At 51.8% G+C, this 21142-nt stretch overlaps 1 protein-coding gene across 2 annotated transcripts in view; it reads right to left on the bottom strand.

The window, feature by feature from the left end:
• Positions 1–11015: 11015 nt before the first annotated feature.
• The window catches only part of CALY (calcyon neuron specific vesicular protein), a 28344-nt gene continuing 18217 nt past the window's right edge, over positions 11016–21142 (bottom strand). For both annotated transcript variants that reach the window (XM_075934680.2, XM_075934681.2), the window contains exons 3-5: positions 18569–18688; positions 13801–13914; positions 11016–12206 (exon numbers count right to left, since the gene is read on the bottom strand). In XM_075934680.2, coding sequence (XP_075790795.2) covers positions 12003–12206; positions 13801–13914; positions 18569–18688 — 438 coding nt within the window. In that variant the 3' untranslated portion in view covers positions 11016–12002. The remainder of the gene's footprint in view (positions 12207–13800; positions 13915–18568; positions 18689–21142) is intronic.

The following is a 21142-nucleotide window of genomic DNA, read 5'->3' as shown; positions in this document are numbered from 1 at the left end:
AGTGGAGGAAGTGCTGAAATTGTCAAGTCATCCTGGTTCAATGGTTTAGGACGTGAAGATTTTAAGTGTTTTGAGTCCAAATGGCATGTTAGTAAATTTAGGCTAAAAGAAAAACACCTTTTTGATCGGCCCCCCAACTGAAAAGTTGTTTAGGTTTTTTGGTTCACAAACATTCTCAAGGTTTCAACTTTTCATCCTAATGCAGGATGAAATTTTGGATGAAATTTTGAAATTTGGGAAATTTTGGATATACAAGGCTCAGGGCGATGGAGACTCAAGGTTCTATCAGACGTTGTCTCTTGTTTTATCTAGTTCATGACAAGAGTGTCTTTAAAACTAAATACAGACAGACAGAGCATGCTTGTAGGATCAGTCTGTGGAGTCCTTTCTGCATATTTGCAGGTTTGCCTGCTTTAATCTTTGCTCCTGCGGATGCTTTGGTTTCTGATTGTAAAAAGCGAATTGCTAAAAATACCACTTTGCCCAAGCCTTTTGTCCGTAGTCCCCGTCTCTTGCTATTTACAAAAGCAAGTGTCTTTAAAACCACAACCATGTCTCTGCCTCCTCAAGGAGTAGCAAGTTCTAGTGCATCTCATGTCCCCCATCAAATCTGGAGAAGTCTAGGAAGGGTCCAACGTCTTGCGGTGTCAAGTCTTCCTTAAACAAGAAATGATGGTATGAAATAAAAATCTGTGTGTCCAGCTTGACCCTTCCTTCTAGAAAAGTTGTTGGCCTTTGTGGATAGTACAAAACTTACTCCATGTGCATATGCTCTAAGTCATGTAGATCATTACAACAGCCCAATTGGTTTTGCCTGTTTTGAGTTAACAGCCCAGTAAATACTAATGAAAGGGAAGGACGTTAATAGCTTTTGTGATGGTTCAAATAAATTATCCAAGGAGTCGCAGATAAGGAAGTATTTTGAAATTAATCATTGTGTTTAATGAGGACGGCTCTCACCAAGTGTCTGTATGTGGTGTATTAGCAGCCCCGTGTCACCGAAAAACCACATGAAACCACGCGTGCTGACATGAGAAATAAATCATTTGGGATCACGGTGCTTTTATCTGCTCCTTGGAATAGAGTCAGCTAAATGAAGAGAAATGAAGGAGAGTGTTGTCAAGGGTAGATTGTTTGTGCAGGAGACGGTATTTTGATAGTGGTCACCCCCTCCTCTCCCAACTTACACACTCATCATGCAGTGGCTTGCATACTTTACTGCCCTTAGCTAAAAAGCAGCTAGTGACCTAGAAGGGAAAGGGTTGTGTCTTTCCCACCCAATGTGGAAATACCAGAATGTCTGACAAGACAGAAATTCTAGTTTTTCAGTTCTTGGGTTTAAACTGATGCAAAACTCCTGCAGGACCCTATTCGTTAACGCTGTGGAGAGAGGTGATAAGCAATAAACGGTGTTTGGAACAGCCCATGGTGATGTGAAGGCACCTCCCAGAACCTCTTTCTCTCTGAAATGTCCATATGAGCGCCTCACACTTTGGTCCCGCCAGCGCCACCTATGGGCGAGTTGCATTCTGCAGTACCAACCCCATCACCTATGGGTGCGTTTGCCTCTTGCCTTTGGCTGGGATTTTCAAATCTGTCCATGGGGGGCTGGAAGATCAAATCCTGCTAAATTCTTTGGTATCTAAATCCCTTCAGTAGCTGGAAATCTGCCTCTGTGTGCAGAATTGGCACTTTTCCGAGGAAAGGAACCAGAGGAATCCACTGGTGAAATATAGAGGGGCTTTCTCTAGGATGAGACCACAAGCTGTGCCTGGTCCAGCTGCCCACAGAACAGGTATCTGCATGGCGGATGCAATGCCGACTGATGATTCTTCAAGTTTTCAGGAAAAAAAACCCTGAATATTTTAATTGAAAATGAATTTTCTTGTGATTTTTTTCAACAAAATCCTTTTTCTCCATACAAAGGCGTCCGGCTAGGTCTGACAGACTTCTCCCTCACCAACTTCACTTCTAAGTCAACAAAGAAAGCGTGATATCATCTCTGTTTCACAGCTGGGAATTGGGGCTTAGGAAGATTCAACGCCTTGTTCCAAGTCATTTAGGCTACGTCTAAAGCAGTGCTATTTCTGGATATCGGAAGTATCCCGAAATAGCTATTCCGCATCTTTTGAGCGTGCCTGTTATTTCGAAATGTAATGGGCTTTCTATTCTGATGTCCCTGTGCGCAAGGGGCGTTTTGGAATAGTGCTCTATTGCAAAATAAGTGCTGTGTAGACAGCACCAAATTTTGAAATAAGCTATTTCGAAATTAACTCGAAATAAGCTACGCAATTTGCGGAGCTCAAATTCCACCGCTTATTTCGAGCTACGGGTGCAGTGTAGAGGCACCGTCAGGGAGTCCAGCTGAGTAAGGAACTGACCCCAGATAAGTGTCAGGTTGGAGCCCGAACCCCAAGATCAGCCTGGCTCGCAGTTTCAGTCTTGTTTTGAAATTCCTAATTCCTGGGGGCTTTCTGCACCGTTGAGAAGAATTGAGACTCATGGCAGCCCCAGGGGGCCAGGGCTGGTTGACGTTGGGGCTTTCAGGCCTTTGAGCTTTGCTTCTCAGTGGTGTTTGAAAAGCACAGGGGGGCTGTGAGGCCGGCCCCAGGTTAAAGGTGTAGCAGCATTACCGAGGGTCACTGTGGTCACCCAGTGGTACCTGAGAGGTGTGATGTGCAATGACGGGCTTCGGCTGTTCCTGTTCAGATGTCATTTTGCAGGAGGTTAATGTGCCATCTCCTCCCGGCACTGTGTGAACCACATCGCGCAGGACAAGGATGCCGGCATCGACTGGTCCCCTCACAGGCTCGAGGAAAAGGACCCGGTCATGTAACACCGAAGTCAACCCTCCCACCTTTGCCTCGTGCTTTAAACACCAGCTTTCAAACCCCCACCTCCTACTAGCTTTCAACCCCTCCCCCCGCCCCCGCTTTCAAACCCCCACCTCCTACTAGCTTTCAACCCCTCCCCCCGCCCCCGCTTTCAAACCCCCACCTCCTACTAGCTTTCAACCCCTCACCCCACCCCCGCTTTCAAACCCCCACCTCCTACTAGCTTTCAACCCCTCACCCCATCCCCGCTTTCAACCCCCCCCACCCCACCCCCGCTTTCAAACCCCCTACCTCACTGTTGCTTTCAAACCCCAACCCCTCACCAGCTTTCAAACCCCAACCACACCACTGTAGCTTTCAACCCCCCACGCCCACCAGCTTTCAAACCCCCACCATCCACCTGCTTTCAACCTCCTACCCTCCACCCCACCCCATCTTTCAAACCCCACCTCCCACCCCCCCCCGCTTTCAACCCTCCTCACTAGCTTTCAACCTCCCACCCCACCCCTGCTTTCAACCCCCCTCACTAGCTTTCAATCCCCCGCCCCAGCCCCGCTTTCAAGCCCCCACCCCCAGTAGCCTGTCTCTTTCAAAAAGTGAGCTCAGGCTGTCCGTGGCTTGGCAGGGTATAACAGGGGTTTTCTCCGCTGGGCCCAGGTAGCGGCGAGGAGAACAGAGGCTGGGGTCAGCCCCTGCCTGCCCTGTCGGTCTGGGGTTTGCTTTCTGTGCTCAGCAGGCCGCAGGCCCTGCTTAATGAAGAACAGTTGCCCAGGTACCGCAGGCCCAGACTCGCTTCTTTGCAACCTTCAGATAAAAGAAGGAATTCCATTTTGGTTTCATTACACGTAATCTTGCAAAGTGCTGGCTTCATCGAGATAACTCTCCCCGCAGGCCTCTGCCGCCCTCCACGGCTTTCCCCACATCTTTGGGCGGCTCAGAGCGCGCACCATCGATTTAACCTGGATCAAACGCAGCCCCCAGACCGCAGGCATGTTTTGAGTTTCCCCCTTATCTTACATTTCGCAGGCCCGGCGCTGCTCCGAGCGCTGTGGGGTTTTAAAGCCGCCCGGCACTTTGAACAGCTTGGCCCAGCGTGACGCACTGCCTTGGGAACTCAGTAAAGATGAGTCCGCGGTGGTTTATTGCATTTTGAAAGATTGAGGAGTTGTCGGACGGTCCTGAAGCCGCTGTCTGGAGAGAAGATCCCGCAGCGATGCAGCTAAGCTGCCTGCTGATTTATCTCCTGCAAATGCAGCTCCCAGACAGGAGACGCCTGGAACTGGCCATCTGGAAAGAGCTGCTGCAGGTCATTTGGTTATCCAGCACCCCTAGGAGCAATCTGGCCCCAGACCCACGGGGCGGCTGCTCCTTCTCCAGCCTGCATGGCGCACTGAGCCTGGCCTTGTGTCGGCTCCTTGGGACGCACCCAGCTGAGAAGACCATAATGCAGTCAAACAACCTGATTCTTGGGGGGTTGCCAACTTGCCGCTGATTTCCATGGGAGCAGCAGGATGGAGACCAAGACCGGCCTGTCACTGCGAGCAGATACTGGTGTATCGGTACCCTCAATGCTCCATTTGTGGACACTCTTCATGTGAAATAAGTGAGGCTTTTTCCAGCTAGGGCCTAATCTACACTACACGCACACACACAGTCGAGCTAACCCACGCAACTACAGCTATGCGACTAGCGTTGCTGAAGTCGACATACTTACCTTGTGCGTGGAAAGGTCGGTGGGGGCTGCTCTCCCGTCGTGGCTGGCTACTATTCTCGTCCTGATGGAGTACCAGAGTTGACGGGAAAGCGCTCAGAGGTCAGTTGATCATGTCTAAGCAGACACGATAAATCAACCGCCGGGGGACCGATCGCGGCAGCGTCCATCCACTGCCTAGTGTAGACGAGCCCTTAGCTTAGGCTGCTTCCAAAGTGACACACGCCACTACACACGGGCTGTCTGATGCCGGAATAGCCGTGTGGGTCACAGCAGCCTACTCAGAGCGTGATGAATTCCTCCCTTACCCCATAACAGTGCCTTCCGCCGCCTCTCCTGCAGCCTCCTCAGCTCATTCTCATAGCAACCGGGAGCATGGCTACTCCTGACTTCCCCCAGGGGGGCCCCTCAGTGGGGTCTGTGAAAGCCACCCTGGGCAGCAGGGTTGCCCAGCACATCAGGGACCCATGGATGCGCCTGGTGCTTTGTAAATGGCCTGAGAGGGACCCCAGCCAGGGACATGAGTTGTTCTGTCCTTGCCCTGCTCCTGCAGCACAGTGGCCTCCCGAGCACGCATGGCCTGTCCCTGCACTCAAGTGTGAGACAGGGAAGACGACCCATTTTCTTCCACTTTCTGACTGACTTCCAAGAGGCGACCGCTGCAAAGCCGCGCGGCAATGCAAGAAAGCAGGCTGGATTTCCTCGTCCTTACTTTTTCAAATTCTCCGGCGCAAGGCTTGGAAATTCACAATCAGCAGATTTTGAAAGAGGATTCAAATATCCCCCCAGGAAAAAACCCAGCTCTCTAGGCAGCTCTACAAATGTCGTTCAACGTCTGATGCCGCTGGAGCTTCGGGCCCTGCCTACAACCAATTCTTTGCCAGTACAGCTACCGGCTAGACCTGTGCTAAGCTATGCTGGCAGAGCCCTCTAGTGCACAGCCGGCTTATGCCAACAGGCGGCAGATTTTGTGCAGCTGAATAACACCGTTCTAATGACATTAGCTAGGCTGATAGGAGCCCTAGCTGCATCTGCACAGAGGGTTTCGCTGGCTTAGCTAGTTTGGCTAAGGGGTGTGGTTTTTCACATTCCTGACCCTTTTAGTGGAGACTTGGCCTCAGCAATCGCAGACAACAGACACTCTGAAGGTGTGGTTGGGTTGGCAGCTGATGGTTATAGGAACTTTGGGGGTCTTCTGTGACATGGCCAGAAGCCTCGTTGGACTGGGTTAAATTAAATATTTAAACCACTGACTTGGGCACTCGCTTGTTTGCCTCTCAGCCATTCTGAGCCCAAGGGATTATCCAATGAAAGTGGGCTGGAGTAGCTGAGACAAACAGAGCTTTCCCTTTGTGGCCTCCTTCAGCAGTAATGCCGAGCTTAGCCCACGTCTGCTTGCATTGCAAACTCATCATTTACAATTGATTTCCCCCATGTCGTGCCTCGGCCATTTCCTCGCCCTCTAGCTCTAGCAGCCTCCTTCTCAGCAACACCAATCTCCATCTCCTGGGAGAGGTACACACCATGCTCGGTAGAGGCCAGAGCATGTCTGTAGAGTCTGCAGGTAGCTGCTTTATACCCGCGGGTATCTACATCCGTGGATTTGGATACAGATATCTACGGCTCGTTCATTCAGATACGGATACAGATGCAGATACAAATTTTGTATCTAGAGCCCTGCAAATTTGCAGCTCTCTGCTTTAAATCCATGGCTCATTTTTGCAAATACGGATGTGGATACACATTTTGCATCTGCACAGGACTCTGTGTCTGCTCGAACTCAGCTGTCTGACGCATGTGGGGCTGTGCGTTCTTCTCAGCACGTGAAGGGTCCATTTATTCTGCGATGCGGCCTTCCCCTGAATTGCTTTTTCCCCACTGACTCTGCAGCCCTCATTCCGCCAGGCACCGGCCTCATTTGTGGGACGGCTCATGGAAGCCTGGCCTATGTGCATAGCTTTAGTATGTGATCCCCATTCCTACGACATTCCATGGGGGGGGGGATGGGACACAGCATGTGTATAACGGGATGACACTCAGAAGGAGAAGTGATTAGTATTTCATGTTTACGTCCCTGTTTTCTGTAAAGGGAGGGAAGTGCAGGGTCTGACGGCTGGAGAGGACAGCTTTCAGGGACTGGATCTACTCTGGCTGTTTGGAGTATGTTTTCTTCTTAAGACTCAGCATTTCCCAAAGGAAACAACTGGTAAATATCTGAGTAGAAGGCCTGTAACTCTAATGTTACCAGCTCTTCGGAGCAATGATTTTGTTATTTGGCTCCATGTGCCCTAGAAATAATGAAAGAGACACATGTTGATCACAGCACAGTTACTTTGTAAGTCAGTGTGTGTGTCATTTTTTAGATGTTATTAACACTATTGCAAATAATGAGAAACTTCACTTTAATGCCTCAGTTACTTAACGTTGTCCCTTTGGTCTCATGCTGAGCGTGTATTTGTAAGAATGCTGGTACATTACCTACATGGCAGCAAATGCTAATTTTTAGTTATTCTTTTTCATACAGGTATTTACTGCACAATCCTACAAACCAAGGTTAAACTGCCAGGCTTAGCTAGGTTCATGGGCATGCCTGTGAATTCCCCTCCCACTTTACTCTCTGGCTATGTCTACACTGGCACGATCTTGCTCCAGAGCTATGCAAATGAGGCTAAGCATGGAATATTGCTGAGCCTCATTTGCATAGCTAAGGAGCTGCCATTTTTGCAGAAGAGGCTCTTGCACCAGAAGGAGCTGTCTACACTGCCCCTTCTTGCTCAAGAAAAACCCTCTTGTGCAATGCCGTTATTCCTGAAAATAATCAGTGTCGTGGCATTGCGCAAGAGGGTTTTTCTTGAACGAGGAGGGGCAGTGTAGACAGCTCCTTCTGGCACAAGAGCCTCTTCTGCAAAATGGCGGCTCATTAGATATGCAAATGAGGCTCGGCAATATTCCACGCTTAGCCTCATTTGCATATCTCTGGTGCAAGATCATGCCAGTGTATACATAGCCTGTTAGTACAGAGGAAAGGCAAGTCTCGGCCTGATAATTCTGACATGGCCTTGGGCACAGTTAGAGAAACAACTCATGGAAGAAGGCCTGATGTTTAAGGCCTTGTCTACACTGGCACGTTGTGTTGCCAAAACCTGACTTTTGGTGACAAAACAGTGAGAGCGTTTACACTGCAATGCAACTTTTGTCAGGAAAAACACCCAGTTTTGGTGACAAAAAACTTCCACCCCCGCAAGAGACTTTTTTTTCTCTCCCTCCTTTATTGTCAACAAAGGACCAGTGTGGACTCTGCTGTTTGTTTTGTTGAGAGAATTGGCTTCCGCCAGTATCCCACAATACCGGCCCTGATGGCTCTGCTCAGTGTTTTGTGATCTCTGCTGCGCTGCAGGCACGTACCTCTCCCCTTTAAAAACTCCAGGAAGTGTCTGACAGCTGAGTGAGCTGCTCCCTTTGGGGATCAAACAAAGAACAAATTATTGGCATGCTCCTGTTCTGCGAGGAACCCAGCGGCAGGCAGGCTGTTACTACAGGGGGAGGGCTGGAGAGACAGCAGTGCTGCATTGACATTCCTCATTATGGTGAGCTCCAAGAAGCACAGGGATCAGCTCTGCCTTCCCACAACACTGCACTGTGGGGTGCTCACCCACAATGCTTTGCTAGCAACCCATCGACAGAGCAATTGGCCATGAAATGTCACCAACAGGAGTCAGAAAAATTGGGCTGACTGATTTTCACTTTTGGCAACTTTTGCATGTCGACAGCACTTCCATCGCCAAACCTTCCCAGTGTAGACAGAACCTGAGGTTTATAAGGTCCCCTTGGAAATGTACTTTAGTTTGAAATGACCCTCTGTTCCTGTCTAATTCCTGTGTGCTCATCTCTGTAATTGTACTCTGTTACAGAATACCTGTCTGAGCAGAACACCTCCAATAGCATTATTACTGCACTCGTGACACTACATGGAATATCCGGTTCCTCGCTCCATTTCCTGTCGATTTACATGTAAATGGAACTGTACACAGAAAGAAATCAGAATGGCTAGACTGGATCACTTAGCTGAGTGGCCAGTCTTCTGATAGCCATCACTTATGGATACAAATGTGCATAACTCAAAGACGCTTTGGACAAAATGCCTCATGTAACCTATCGATTTTAATGTCACAACCTGCTGGATCTGTAGATCTTAATTTGGTGCATGTATCACTCTTGTATGTAAAGTTAGAAATATGGGGTACAGAATGGTTTAAAATGGGCAAGTGAAACCCATATAGGATGTTTCTAAAGCCTGGATGTCCCAGTGACAAAGTGATCAACTTAACAATTTGAGTACAGTTTTCTTCATCCTTTAAGTCTAAGCAGTGGTTGGTTTTAGGAAGGCATGTGACCACCCCAACTGGTAGGGTCTGACCAGGTACTTTCCCATGGAAAGTGTGTGAGAGAACTAGTTTCTACCCAAAGTGGAATCTATAAACCATTGAAAAGCTATCAGCTCCTTTGTCTTTGGATGGCATGACACACCCAAAAGGCGAGCTGCAGACCTCAGGGGGGAAAAGTTCTCCCCTGGCTTGAAGGTTTGCCCGAAATAAGAACAGTTTTAGGGTAAGTCTGCAATAAGCTTTAGTGTTAGAACTAGCAATGCATTTTCTGTTATTTTAACTTTGTAATTTACTTTGCTCTCTCCATTTTTTACTTGCAACCACTTGTCTAAAGCCTCTGCCGCAACTATTATTTGATTTACACATACATTTTTTTGGAAATGCATTATACTGTAAGGTCCTGCCAACACACGACTTGGAGAATAAAAAACCTGCTGACGGCATTGCTGTGAACACTGAGCGGGGATAGTTGTCTTCTAAGTCACTTTATCAGTGATGATTTGTAAGTGATTAAGCTGGAAATTGTTTTCAGTCAGCTGCTGTGCGTTGGAAGGTATTTTTGTAACCACGGAGCTTTGAAGCTTTGTAATTGTTTCTTTGTAACTTTCAGCTACTATGCCTTTTGCATTCTGCAACGTGTTGCAAGCTTGTTGAGCTTTGCACCTTTGTAATCTTTGTAATTCTCTGGCACTTTGTTTTGTAAGTTCAGGACCTTACAGTACGGTAAGTTTGGGGATTGGTGAGCTTTGCAACTTTGTAACTCTCAGCCACCTTGCTTGTAACTTGCTCTAAGCTACATTCCATCCTGTGATAAGAGAGAAAGCATGACTGGAGGCTGTAAAGAAAACAACAAATGGTCTGGTAGCACTTTATAGACTAACAAAACATGTCGATGGGATCATGAGCGCTGTGCAGACTAACTCGGCTACCCCCTGAAGCTCCTGGAGGCTGTGTGCGCGCGTGGGCAGGAAAACGGCAAGGTTGACACGCGGAGCCAGGTGATGACTAATTAAAGCAATCACTGAGACACAACCCCTCCCCCCGCTGCTCTAAGCAAACAAAGGACCAGGATCGAGGGAGGACTGAGCATGCTCCCCGCTGACCAATGTGGAGGAAGGACCCTGCAAGCCTGACAGGCGCCAATAAAAAGGAGAGCGCCCATGACAGAAGCCCTCGTTCTGATCAGCTCCCTGGCTGGAATCCATGGCTAGAGGTAAATCTCCGGAATCAATGGGCCTTGGCTCACTCCGCATCCTTTTGCCTGCTTAAGTGTGTGAGTGCCTGAGGGCATGAGTGTGTGTGCGTGTGAGAGAGCTCGTTCCCCTCTAGTTTAACCCTGTAGTGGATTATTGATTCCTCATTCAATAAATCCACAGGAGTGTAGCTCTGGGGTGTGGTCTCCAGAGCAATCAGGGTGGGCACCCTCCTTGCATTGTTAATCAGGCTTCTTGCCTGATTGGGCTTTCGATGTGGGAAACTCTCCCGCACTGCCAGACGGATTTATTTGGGGTTCTGATCCCAACTGGTGGTTGGTTTCCCGGATGCTGTGCCCAGAACTGCATTCTCCTCGGAGCTGAAGTGATTCAGCGTCTGCGTGGGGATGATCTCAGCTCTGTGCCTTGGCTGGGGAGAAGATCTGGCCCAGCAGGACAGGCTGGTGAGGAGCCCCAGAGAGCAAGAAGGTGAACATCAGTGGCTTTATCAGCACACCGGAAAGCAGCCCGAAGGGGTCTTCTGTGACTGCCCCCCGTCACACGCCCCAGCTCAGCTAGGAGTTCTGGGCAGGGCTGGCTGCTAGTGTCACAGGGCGAGTCTCCCAGGAGGTCAGACGGGGCACTTAGAATGGCTCCCTCTGGCCTCAACCTCTAGGAAGCTCTGCTGCTATTCAGCTGCGTGGCAGTTTCCCCCCTACCCAAGCAATGCACGTGCCGGACTCCTGACAATGCTGCGATGACAGTGAATATGATTAGCACCTTTTCCACTCTCGTTAGGCAGCTGAGGTTGGAACAGCTGTCAGCACTGCTGAGCTCTTGCAAAGAAAGACTCTAAATAAATAAACAACAGCCGGGAGAAGAAGGAAGGAGCCAGGGTGAAGAGGTACATTTATTTTTGCTGACAGAAAAGCTGCTGTTCCCCACATTCACACATTTGGAGACACCTGGAAGTGCCATGTTGCGAGGCGACAGACCACAATCACTATAAAAATGTACAAAGTGGGGTAAAACTGCCAATGTTGCTCCGCAGCGCGAGGGCCTACAAGCGGAAGTACACACGCACGCACAGGTGGTGCAAACAAGAGTGGCACAATGATTTCACACCAGCCCCCGTCCCACAGACCTGTGGCTGTCTTAAGGACCACACCGAAAAGCTACCCCAGCCAGCAGCAATGTAATTATATGGCGTCACGCGGAGCCTGGCGATTAGCGATCAAGTTGCAACTGAGATGAGTGAAGCATAAATTACGTTTCAAAGCTCGTTCAAATGAATGCGCAAGGCGTGTGAACATTTGCTGCCAGATGGCACTGAGAACCTAGAAGCACGTAGCTGCTCTAAAAGGTTGCTATTTTTGCCATTTGCCCATAGTCTAGTTTCTTCCCTCCTGACATATAAAAGGTCATGGGTGCTTGGCAACACCATGTCAAAAAACCACTAAAGAAACACTGCTGACCAGGGACCAAAAGGTCCTTGTGGTGCTAACGCAATGTGTGCAGGCAAAAGCTGACCCCTGATTAGCACGAAGAAGAGTATTACTTCAGTCTGACGCAAACTTTTCCACGGAGACGCAGGAAAAACCCCCTTATAAATACAGAAATAAATAAAAGCAAAGAATAACCGTCCGGACAACACTGTTATGCTCAAGAGATTGGGGGAGGAGGACCTCCCAGAATGGAGCAAAATCTCTTCTCTGGGCCAGAAAGAAACCAATTTGTTCCTGCGCTAGGAGCCCTCACTGCATTGTCTTTTGCGGATTGGTTCGGGACACAAAACTAACGTTGAACGGGTGACTGCTCTCCTTGGAGTGACTACGCGCACGCCCGGAACCACTGTCCAGGTGTGTCCGGCGCCTGTGCCTTACTGCTGAACGCCGGACCGATCTTCCTTGCCTTTCTCAGCTTCCTTCAAGGCATTAATGACTGGTACCCATGGGGAAGGCATTTCCGGCAGGATTTTCTTGCCTGGATTTAAGTGGCTAATGGCCGTGTAGAGACTTCCTGGCGGGCCCGCTTCCTGCTCCGAATAGTACATCTCCAGCGCGGCGGGAGTGCAGTGCTTGTGCTAGGGAAAGGGACAGACGACGCCATCAGCGAGAGAGACCTTTGGCTGGCAGGCCGTGGTCTGAGAGGAGGTGACATTGGCTGTGTTGAAATTGTTTGGTTAACTTTGTGCATAAATGGTTATTTTTCGACACAGGCCTGGTTTGAGGCCTGAGGCCTAGCTAACAACAGGCGGGGCCCACGCGCCCTTTTAACCAATAACGGCACTGGCCCGTGCTCTTGCAGGTGGCGAGAGAAACGATACAGCTAGCTCCACCCACTGCAGGTCAGTGGGTGGAGCTATGCTGCTAGCTCCACCCACTGCAGTGCCTGCTGATCCGGCATCTGTTTACATTGACTTAACTTCAGGGATAGCACAGTTCCTCTGGTACTCCCCTGATAACACACACTCTCTGTCTCTTTCCGTCCCCCGCCCGTGTACCCCATCTCCACGGAGGGAGGGGGAGTGAAGACAGAGCTCACAGGAGTCGGAGAGCTTTCAGTGAGTGTCCTACAGAGACAGCGCACAACCTCAAAAACCGCCCCGGTAGCCAGTACACACCCTGTCGCTGTATCTCATCCCCCCCGCCCACACACCTGCACCCTCTGTATGACACACACGTGCACCACCTCTGTCACACACACACACACACACACACACACACACACACCCATCTGTGTCTCACACACACACCCTGTCTGTGTCACACACACACAGGTGACATACACATGCCCCATCTATTCACACACACACACACACACCCTGTCTGTCACACACACACACCTGTGTGACACACACATGCACCATCTCTGTCACACACACCCCCGTCTTTATGTGTGTCTCTCTCTCTCACACACACCCCATGTATTCTCACACACACCTGGGTGACACACACATGAACTATTTCTGTCACACACATGCCCTGTCTTTGTGTGTCTCTCACACCTGTGTGACACACATGCACACGCACCATCTCTGTCACACACATACACACCCTATCTCAATCACACACACCGTCTCTCTGGGACACACCCTCTTATGCACCGTCTACAGTGATGCACACACATACCATCTCCACCGCATACACACACGGTCTCTGTCACACATACATGCTGCTTCTTTGTCACTCAGTCTCTGTCTCACACACACATTCTGTCTGTGTGTGTGTCTCACATACTCTGTATCACACATACACAACCCCAGAGTCTTTGTGTGTGTGTGTCACACACACACCCTGTCTCTGTCACACACACACATACTGGCACTACTGCTGTTATTACTTCTTGGTACTTCCTGCAATTCTCATATATTCTCTGTGATTTTATTTTTCTGGAGTGTGTTATTTTTGCTTTTTGACTGCTCCGGGCATTTCATACCTTTAGTTCTCTCTTACAGTTACATTTAATTCTTTGAGTAGTGAGTTTCAAAATGCCTAACTTGTCCTGGCTGGAGTAATTATCCCTATTGTAACTTTTAAAAATATATATATTACGTATAGGTTTTTTTGTTTCTACTGATGGTGCACATCAGCACATTACCTTGGTGCACATAACAAAATTTATTCCACACATGGGCAGACAACATTAGCGGGCACATTGGACAGGGGTCATCTTACCTTAAACACAAAGCCCTCTGGGCAGCTTAGCTGGTCATACCACAGCGCCTTGTACATGACCAGCATGAGCAGGCAGGCCAGGAAGGCCATCGTGATGAGAATCAACCCCGTCAGCTGGAAGGAACGGGAAGAAACCAGAAAAATGGTATGAGCTCAGATGAAAACAACCGAGCACCCAGTGGAAAGAGGAGGGCACTGCCCATGGTCATGGTTCTGGGATCTAGCGCAAATCCACTGCCTGGCATGGAGTCACTCAGCCAGCCCTGCATGGAAGAGCATCGCCCTGCATGTCGTGCCAAGTTGACTGACCCCATACCAGGGTGGCTTGCTGCTGGCACTTGACTAGCCAATATGGAGAGACTGTTGGCCAACACGGAGAGACGTATGAGACTGTTACAAGAGACAGGATCAGAAGCCTTGCGAAAACCAAGAGCTCACAGCCCAACTGGTTGGGCTGGGCGGGAAACATATTTTATTTCCCACAAAGTACGTCAAAGACAATGAATTTTTCATTCACATTTGTTGGGCTTTTGAGAAAAGACACACACAACAACAATAACAAGAGAGGATACCCTGCCTCGGTGACGCTGTACCCAGCCCAGGTGTCCACGCTGACGTTATAGTGAGAGAGGCAGTGTTATTTCTGATGGGATCATCACGAGATAGCGTGTGCAGGTCTGGTGTCTGCACTTCTGATCACCCGGACCAACTGGAAAGGGGTTAGCAGAGAGCAACAGGAACGATTCCAGTCTGGAAAGCCGCCTTGCAGTGACAGGTGACAGAAACTCAGTGTGTTTGGCTTATCTAGGAGACGGTTAAGAGAAGACTTGACCGTGGTCTACCAGTGTCTACTTAGGGAAGACGTTTCTGACAATAGAGGGCTAACAAAAAAGGGGCAGAACGAGATCCGGTGGGCGGAAGCTAATGCCCGAGTTAGTCTATAAAATGCTACCAGACTATTTGTTGGTTTTTTTAGCTTATCCTGTACAGACTAACAAAACATGTCGATGGGATCAGGAGTTTTTGTGAGCACAGCCCACTTCTTCAGATGACCGGAGTTTTGAGTTTAGGATGTCCAGATCCAAAATAAATAGGGGAAAAGGGTGAGGGGGGAGGAAAAAATGGAAGCGGAAGGGAAACAAGAAGCAGGGGGTATGTAAAGATCAGAAGGAAAACCAAACAAGCAAAACTGGTAATCTATAAGCACCTAAAGATTGGATAGATAAAAGAAGCAGATAAGGATCACAGGATAGCAATTAGATAGGAAGGGTACTAACGCAAGAATCTACACAGACAAAGAGCTGTTGGCATAGGATGATAATGTCCCAGCCACCCGTTAGCTCGATTGAGGCCACAGGTGTGAGAACTGAATTTGTGGATGAATTGTAATTCCAACCCCACTCTGCGGATTTGGCCTGTAGAATTGGTCTGAAACAAGACAGCCACTTGGAGATCTTTTCAAGTGGGACCAGGCAGATTGAAGTGTTCCCCAGCAGGTTTCTGTATCTTCCCTTCGCGGATAGTTAGCCCCTGGGACAGTTCTAGAGCCACGGGCGGTTCTCCACCGCTGGGAGCCTGGAACGCATGCCTCTTGCTAAGGGCTTTGCTGTCACTCAACTACCTGTTCTGGGCTGCCTGCTGGAGTCGTGAGGGGGGCTCGCTCGCCTGCAGCCGGCAGGAGGCCGGACTGGATGGTTAGAACTGTCCCTTCTGGCCTCTGGGTCTATGGATTCTGGAGGGAAGCAAACGGCTATTGCTGTAGCCATGGGGGAGGTGTTGTGTGTAGGCCCAAGAGAAGCAGATAGTGGGGTCACTGGCAAATTACTCACGCCCTGCTGGGGGAGAAATGGGAGCCCGGCGTGGGATGGGACTGCCCGCTGCCACACAGTATGGGCACCGTCACAGTGCCTGCATCAGGCCCGCTGGCAAAGGGAGAGGCCTCCAGTCAGCATGGAGGTGAAGAGAGAAAGGTGCAAGGGCAGGCTGAGTTTCACCTGGCAGCTCTGGGTAGCACAGGGTGGGATGTTTGCCTTACACCGAGTGGCTGCAAAGAGCTCGCTCTGCTTCCATCAACACGCTTCCTGCGGGGGCCGGCGAGCTGGTTGGGAAGTTCTATTTCTGGCCGTGACTCATCAGGTGAGAGCTGCAGTTTACAGCTGCACTGAAGCACCAGGGCCCAGGTGTGATCAGTGAAGACAGGGATCTCTTGGGGCATCGGTGCCCATCCCAGACTGTGCCAATCGTGGGACAGCCTCCGGCTTCTCACGCCCCGTGCAAACTCCCTGGGCTCGTACAGCGTAGCTGGGGGCACGGTCAGAGTTCTACGTAAGTTGTTCAAAAAATGGTTTCGAGGACAACTAAAGATTCCATTTCACTGGTGAACTTACAACGTTTCCAGGTGTTTTTTTTTTCCAAAATACAATTGAAGTCCCCGTCAAAATGCAGAATTCCACTTTGGGGGATTTTTATTTATCCAAACAATTCTGTGACGTCAACACAAATTCCCAGAATGCTTCGGTCGATCCAAATCTGCCCTGTGCCGCAAAATAATTCTGTCCGGAAAATTTCACCCAGCTCTGGGACCGATCCCCCTAGCTCCGAGCAGGGATGCGCGGCAGCTCCCAGAGGTGGCGAGAACTTGCAGCTGGAGCTTAGAGCCAGGGGTAACTTTGCGGGACACACGCAGATTCAGCAGAAGACTTTGGCTCCCTCCGGTCAACCCTACTCCCTAGCTCCTCACTTGGAAACAACTTCTCAAGGAAGCTCGCTGGCTTCTCATCCAGTCCCTGCTGTCTCTTTAGGGAGTGGCCAGCTGGCCCATTCCCATCGTTGTGACTGCTAGGTGGCTCACAGGGCTATTTACTTGATGCTGAGATGTGTCACAGAGCTCCACGTGGGAAGCAAGAATTCCACGTGACCAGTGCATGCCTGGTACATGCCTAAACAAAGAGAAGGGGGGCAGGGGACGAGGCCACAGTCCACGGTTTTACCGGGCTTCTAGGAGCAGGCCAGTGAACAGAATACTCCTGTGCACCATGCAGATGCTAGTCACGACACCACAGTTAAGACTGCGTTGAGTTTTGTACCCTTAGCAGAGAAACACGGGCCACCGTATCCTCAGCGCTCGGCCTTTGCATACCAGACAGCTTGCCCGGGAATTTACAAGAGCACCCGTTCGTTAGCATGGAAGTAAAAATTCAACTCCACACGGGTCCTCTAGAAAGCGCAGCGTGCAGCCGCCGATGCGTTCTTGTCCCAAACGGCCTTAAGAGAGCCGCCCGAGCTCTGGAGACTTCCCACGTCGCTACAACCCACTGAAATCTAGTGCCTGGGCTCCCGCTGAAGAACCGAGGTTAAACCCAGCTATTGGCAATGTTCTATCAAACTGATGTGAGTTTGGCAGAGCAAAAGAGACCCTGAGGCGGAGTAAAGGCTGAGAATACAGGTCAGTGATTTAGGGTAAAATCAGTACAGGGAGGGTGCAGATAAGTGTTATAAACCCAGGAAATTCGGGGGGGGGGGGAATGTAACTTAACAGAAATCCCTCCATAGAAGTAGGGCCTGGAAAAGCATCCAACCAACCTTCACTCCCCTCTGCAGGGATGCCCTGTCATCTCCCTACAATTATGCACATAGGTGGGTTTGCTCCTCGGTTAGGTGAATCTACTCCTTAGAGACACATTAGCTCATTCTCTTCTTCTGGCTCTTCTCTTTATTCTGCCCCCTTCCCGCAGACGAGAAGGGGAATTGCAGTGTGGGGAGGGGCGAAGGAAATGCACCAGGAGGCTGGTTTCCAGACAGGGTGCTCAGTCGAGGGATGCAATGAGACGGCTAGCTGCCCCTAACAGCTTCACCCACCCTCAGGCCACGCGGCAGGAGCTGACCGGTGGCAGTCAAAGTGGAGGTCAGGTTGAGACCGGGCGGAGTCTGCACAGGTGCAGCCCTGATGCTGCGAGCTATGGATGTGGCCTGGCCCATAGATCTGTCCCCAAAAGCCATTAGGACCAGAGGCTGCAGACGGAGGGGCGAGAAACCCCCACGGACACGTCTGAAATAAGCTGCCCAGGAAGAGAGGGATCTGCCTGACCCGTCTCGTCTGGTTCCTGCCCTGGCTGAGGGTGTGTCTCTCGTGTACCCAAGGGAACACTATTGCTCTTAGGCAGCCCGACAGCCCGGCGACATGCCCAGGCCCGAGGTGGAGGGGCTCAGGGGATGGGCAAACGCCCCAGCTCTGGCGCTGGGTTCGGCCGAACACTGAGGATTCAGCCCCGGTGCATCTCAGTCTGCCCCTTCCCCCACAGCCCCACTCCCCTGCCGTCTCCCCCTCCCAGCAGGCCCCATTTCCCTCTCGCTTCTCCATGGTGCAGGTGTGTGTGGGGGGGTGTGAATAAAAACAGTCCTGGTTCCAGGGAGCAGCCCCCTATCTTTCCGCTACATGGGCTCCTTCCTGTAGTGACCTCCCGGTTGCTAGTCAACGCCAGGGCCTCCTGGCTGTACCTCAGAACTCCCATGCCAGCCACCTCCTCCTGGCCTCTCTGTCGGACTGACAACCCTTCCGTCAGCCCCAGGCACAGTCTCCCGCCTGCGGAGAGCACAGACCGGCCCACGCACTGTCCTTGCAGGGCACCGGGCGGCTCCCCTGAGGACAGAGGTGGCCGTCTCCTGGCTCAAGCGGGGCTGGGCTTAGTGACTCCGGATCCCCCGTGTCCACGGGAGAGCCACCCCTCCCGCCACATGCCCTGCGGAGGCCGGGCGGGGGCTGCTTCACCTTGACCTTTTCCGACACTTCGTCGTACAGGTTAATGTTCAGCTTTTTAACGCCGGGGACATGGAGCTTCCTCTTCTGCTGCTGCTGGAGCTGGTACTCTGTTCTGGTCTTGACGATCACCTGTGGGAAGAGGAGGGCGTGAGCGGCCGCCGGGCGCGACCGCTGGGAGAGGCACCCAGCCGCACCGACTCCGCTGGTGCTTGAGCTCCCGGTGGCTGGGAGAAGGGGCCTGGGCCGCGCCTGGGCATCTCCTCACCCTTCAACCACTGCTGCTCGGGGGCCGAGGGCAGCACCGCTCAGGCCAAGAGAGAGCAACCCACTGCCTGCCCCAATCCCCCCAGCCGTGCAGGTCGGGCACCTTTGCCGGTGTGGACGCCTGCAGCGAGGCACCTCACTCCATACGGGGGCTGGTGGCCCGAGGGGCTGTGAACCCCCTGCTCACATGGGATGAAGCCTGCAAGAGCCGGTTATTCGGCATCGCTGCCCGTCTCCGCCTCACGTGCCCGGGGGTGGATTTAGGAGCCTCACTTCTGGTCCCTCTGTTTGCAAATGCCGGGCGCAGTTCAGACCCCCCCGTGAGAGCGGGCGCTGGCTGCCGGCACGGCGCAGGGTGCAGAGACAACGCAGCGTGGCCGGCTGGAGCCAGGCTGGGCGGGGGCGAGCAGGAGCCAGGAAGGACGGTCACTATTGTCGCAGGTGACTTGGGAGCCCGACTTGGGGCCCTTTCATAGGGGCTGGGTGTCAGCAAGTTCACAGCAGCGGCTGTCTGGGCATCGGGAGGTGCCCAGAGCGACTAACCCTGAGCCACCCGTTCCGTACTGGCCAGCCGAGCGAGCAGGCCCTGGGCATCGGCACTGGAGGGGCACCTGTGGGAACTAGGGATGAGAACGCTGAACCCGTTAACTGGTCAGTTCACCGTTAACTGGAAAGGGCTGGAGCGCCCCCCCCCCCCCCCCAACGCCTGCCATGGGCAAGGAGGCTCCAGTCCAGCCGCGATGATGAACCAACTGAGCAGCACGTTTAACCGGTTAGCTCGTTCAATGGGATTTCCCATCCCCAGGGGGAACCCAGTGGGCCCAGCAGCCCTGACTGCAGCCTCTTGATGCTGAAGCATCACCGCACTCTAGGTAACTATGGAAACCCCCTTCTCTGCCAGGGAGTGCGGTTCTGTGAGGAGCAGAGGGTAGGGATTCCCCCAGCCCATGGGGGAGAAGGGTAACAACTGGCATCTAACAGCAGGCACCCCAAAGAGCTCTCTGAACCCGCCTGGTGGCATCGGATGCCTCGTAGCCACACCGAGTCCCCAGCAGAGCAGCCATGCACTGTCCAGCCATGGCCGGTGAGGAAGCGTCCTGCTGCGAATGTTGGACAGACGCTAACGCAGGTGAAGAAAGCGTTGGCACCCTCTCGCCAGGACATAGGCCCAACAGAGAGCCAGGCAGGATGGCCAGATCTCAGAGGAACGCCCCCACAGCCCCCACAGAGGAATCCAAGCCAAAGGCACATTCCCTCGCTGCGCCCGAACACACCATGGAGAGCTGCCTGACGGGACATTCGCTCCGGACGTGGTTACACAGCGTAGGGCGCCTCCAAACGGTGCCATCGGAGCGAGTGGGGGGATCCAGGCAAGCACCCCAGTGGCACATGTACCGCCGTGGGGAGATGTTCAAACACACACGGGACAGCCAGACACACCCCCCTGCTCCCATGGACTTTCAATGGCTTTTATGGCACTTTGGCAAACCCCATCTGTTTAAGTCAGCCCCTAGCTGGGAAACTTCCCGCAGAGGTGGTCGCAAGGGCGCATCACCCACCACAAGGAGTAGGTGCCCAGGCCCCAGAGAGGGCGCTGCCATAGCAGATCCCAAGTCACTGACCCGCAATCTCAGGATGTGGGAAAGCTGAGAGCCGGATCCAGCAGCCACAGCTGTGCCGCATGGAGCTCGTAAACACACTGCACGCTACAGACCTGGGCACCAGGCAAAGCTCTCCGTCCACAACGCCACGCACGGACACCACCATCGACACAGGCGCTCCTGTGTATGTGCCACTGACACGAGGAGCCAAGGGTGCACACACAGACACACAAGCAATGTCATCACCCTGGGGGGTGGATGCTGAAGTACGCTGGGTCCTCATGGCTTGGGGAGCTGCAGACTGTCACAGCATCAGGGAAGCCCTCCAGCCCTCCTGGGCCATACTCACACCACATGAACACAGCCCTTGGCTGATGCAGTCTGCAGCGTCACCCAACCCCTGTTCTGACAAGAAGTGAGGTCTGGGTCAATGTTCCCTCTAATTTTTTTCCATTTGTGTGCAGAATAAATTTTGTTATGTGCACCAAGGCTCGTGTGGATGTGCACCACCAGAAGAAACACACACTGCCGGCTGTGGGTGCTCAGCTAATCAGCTGGGGGCATTTGAATCTCTCCTGGGCAGCCGCCCAAGCATTCAGCCGACAGGGAACACAGGTTGTGCACTGCAGTATCTGCTGGGGTTCATGAATGTCTATCGGTGGCTCAGTATCATCCCTCGCACTGCCCTGCTCCACAAACACCAGGTCCCTTTGGTCTC

This window comes from Pelodiscus sinensis, chromosome 8, assembly GCF_052426305.1.
Source record: "Pelodiscus sinensis isolate ZL-2025 chromosome 8, ASM5242630v1, whole genome shotgun sequence".
NCBI lineage: Eukaryota > Metazoa > Chordata > Testudines > Trionychidae > Pelodiscus > Pelodiscus sinensis.
Note: the sequence above shows the minus strand (reverse complement) of the source record. Positions and strands in the feature narration are given on the sequence as shown.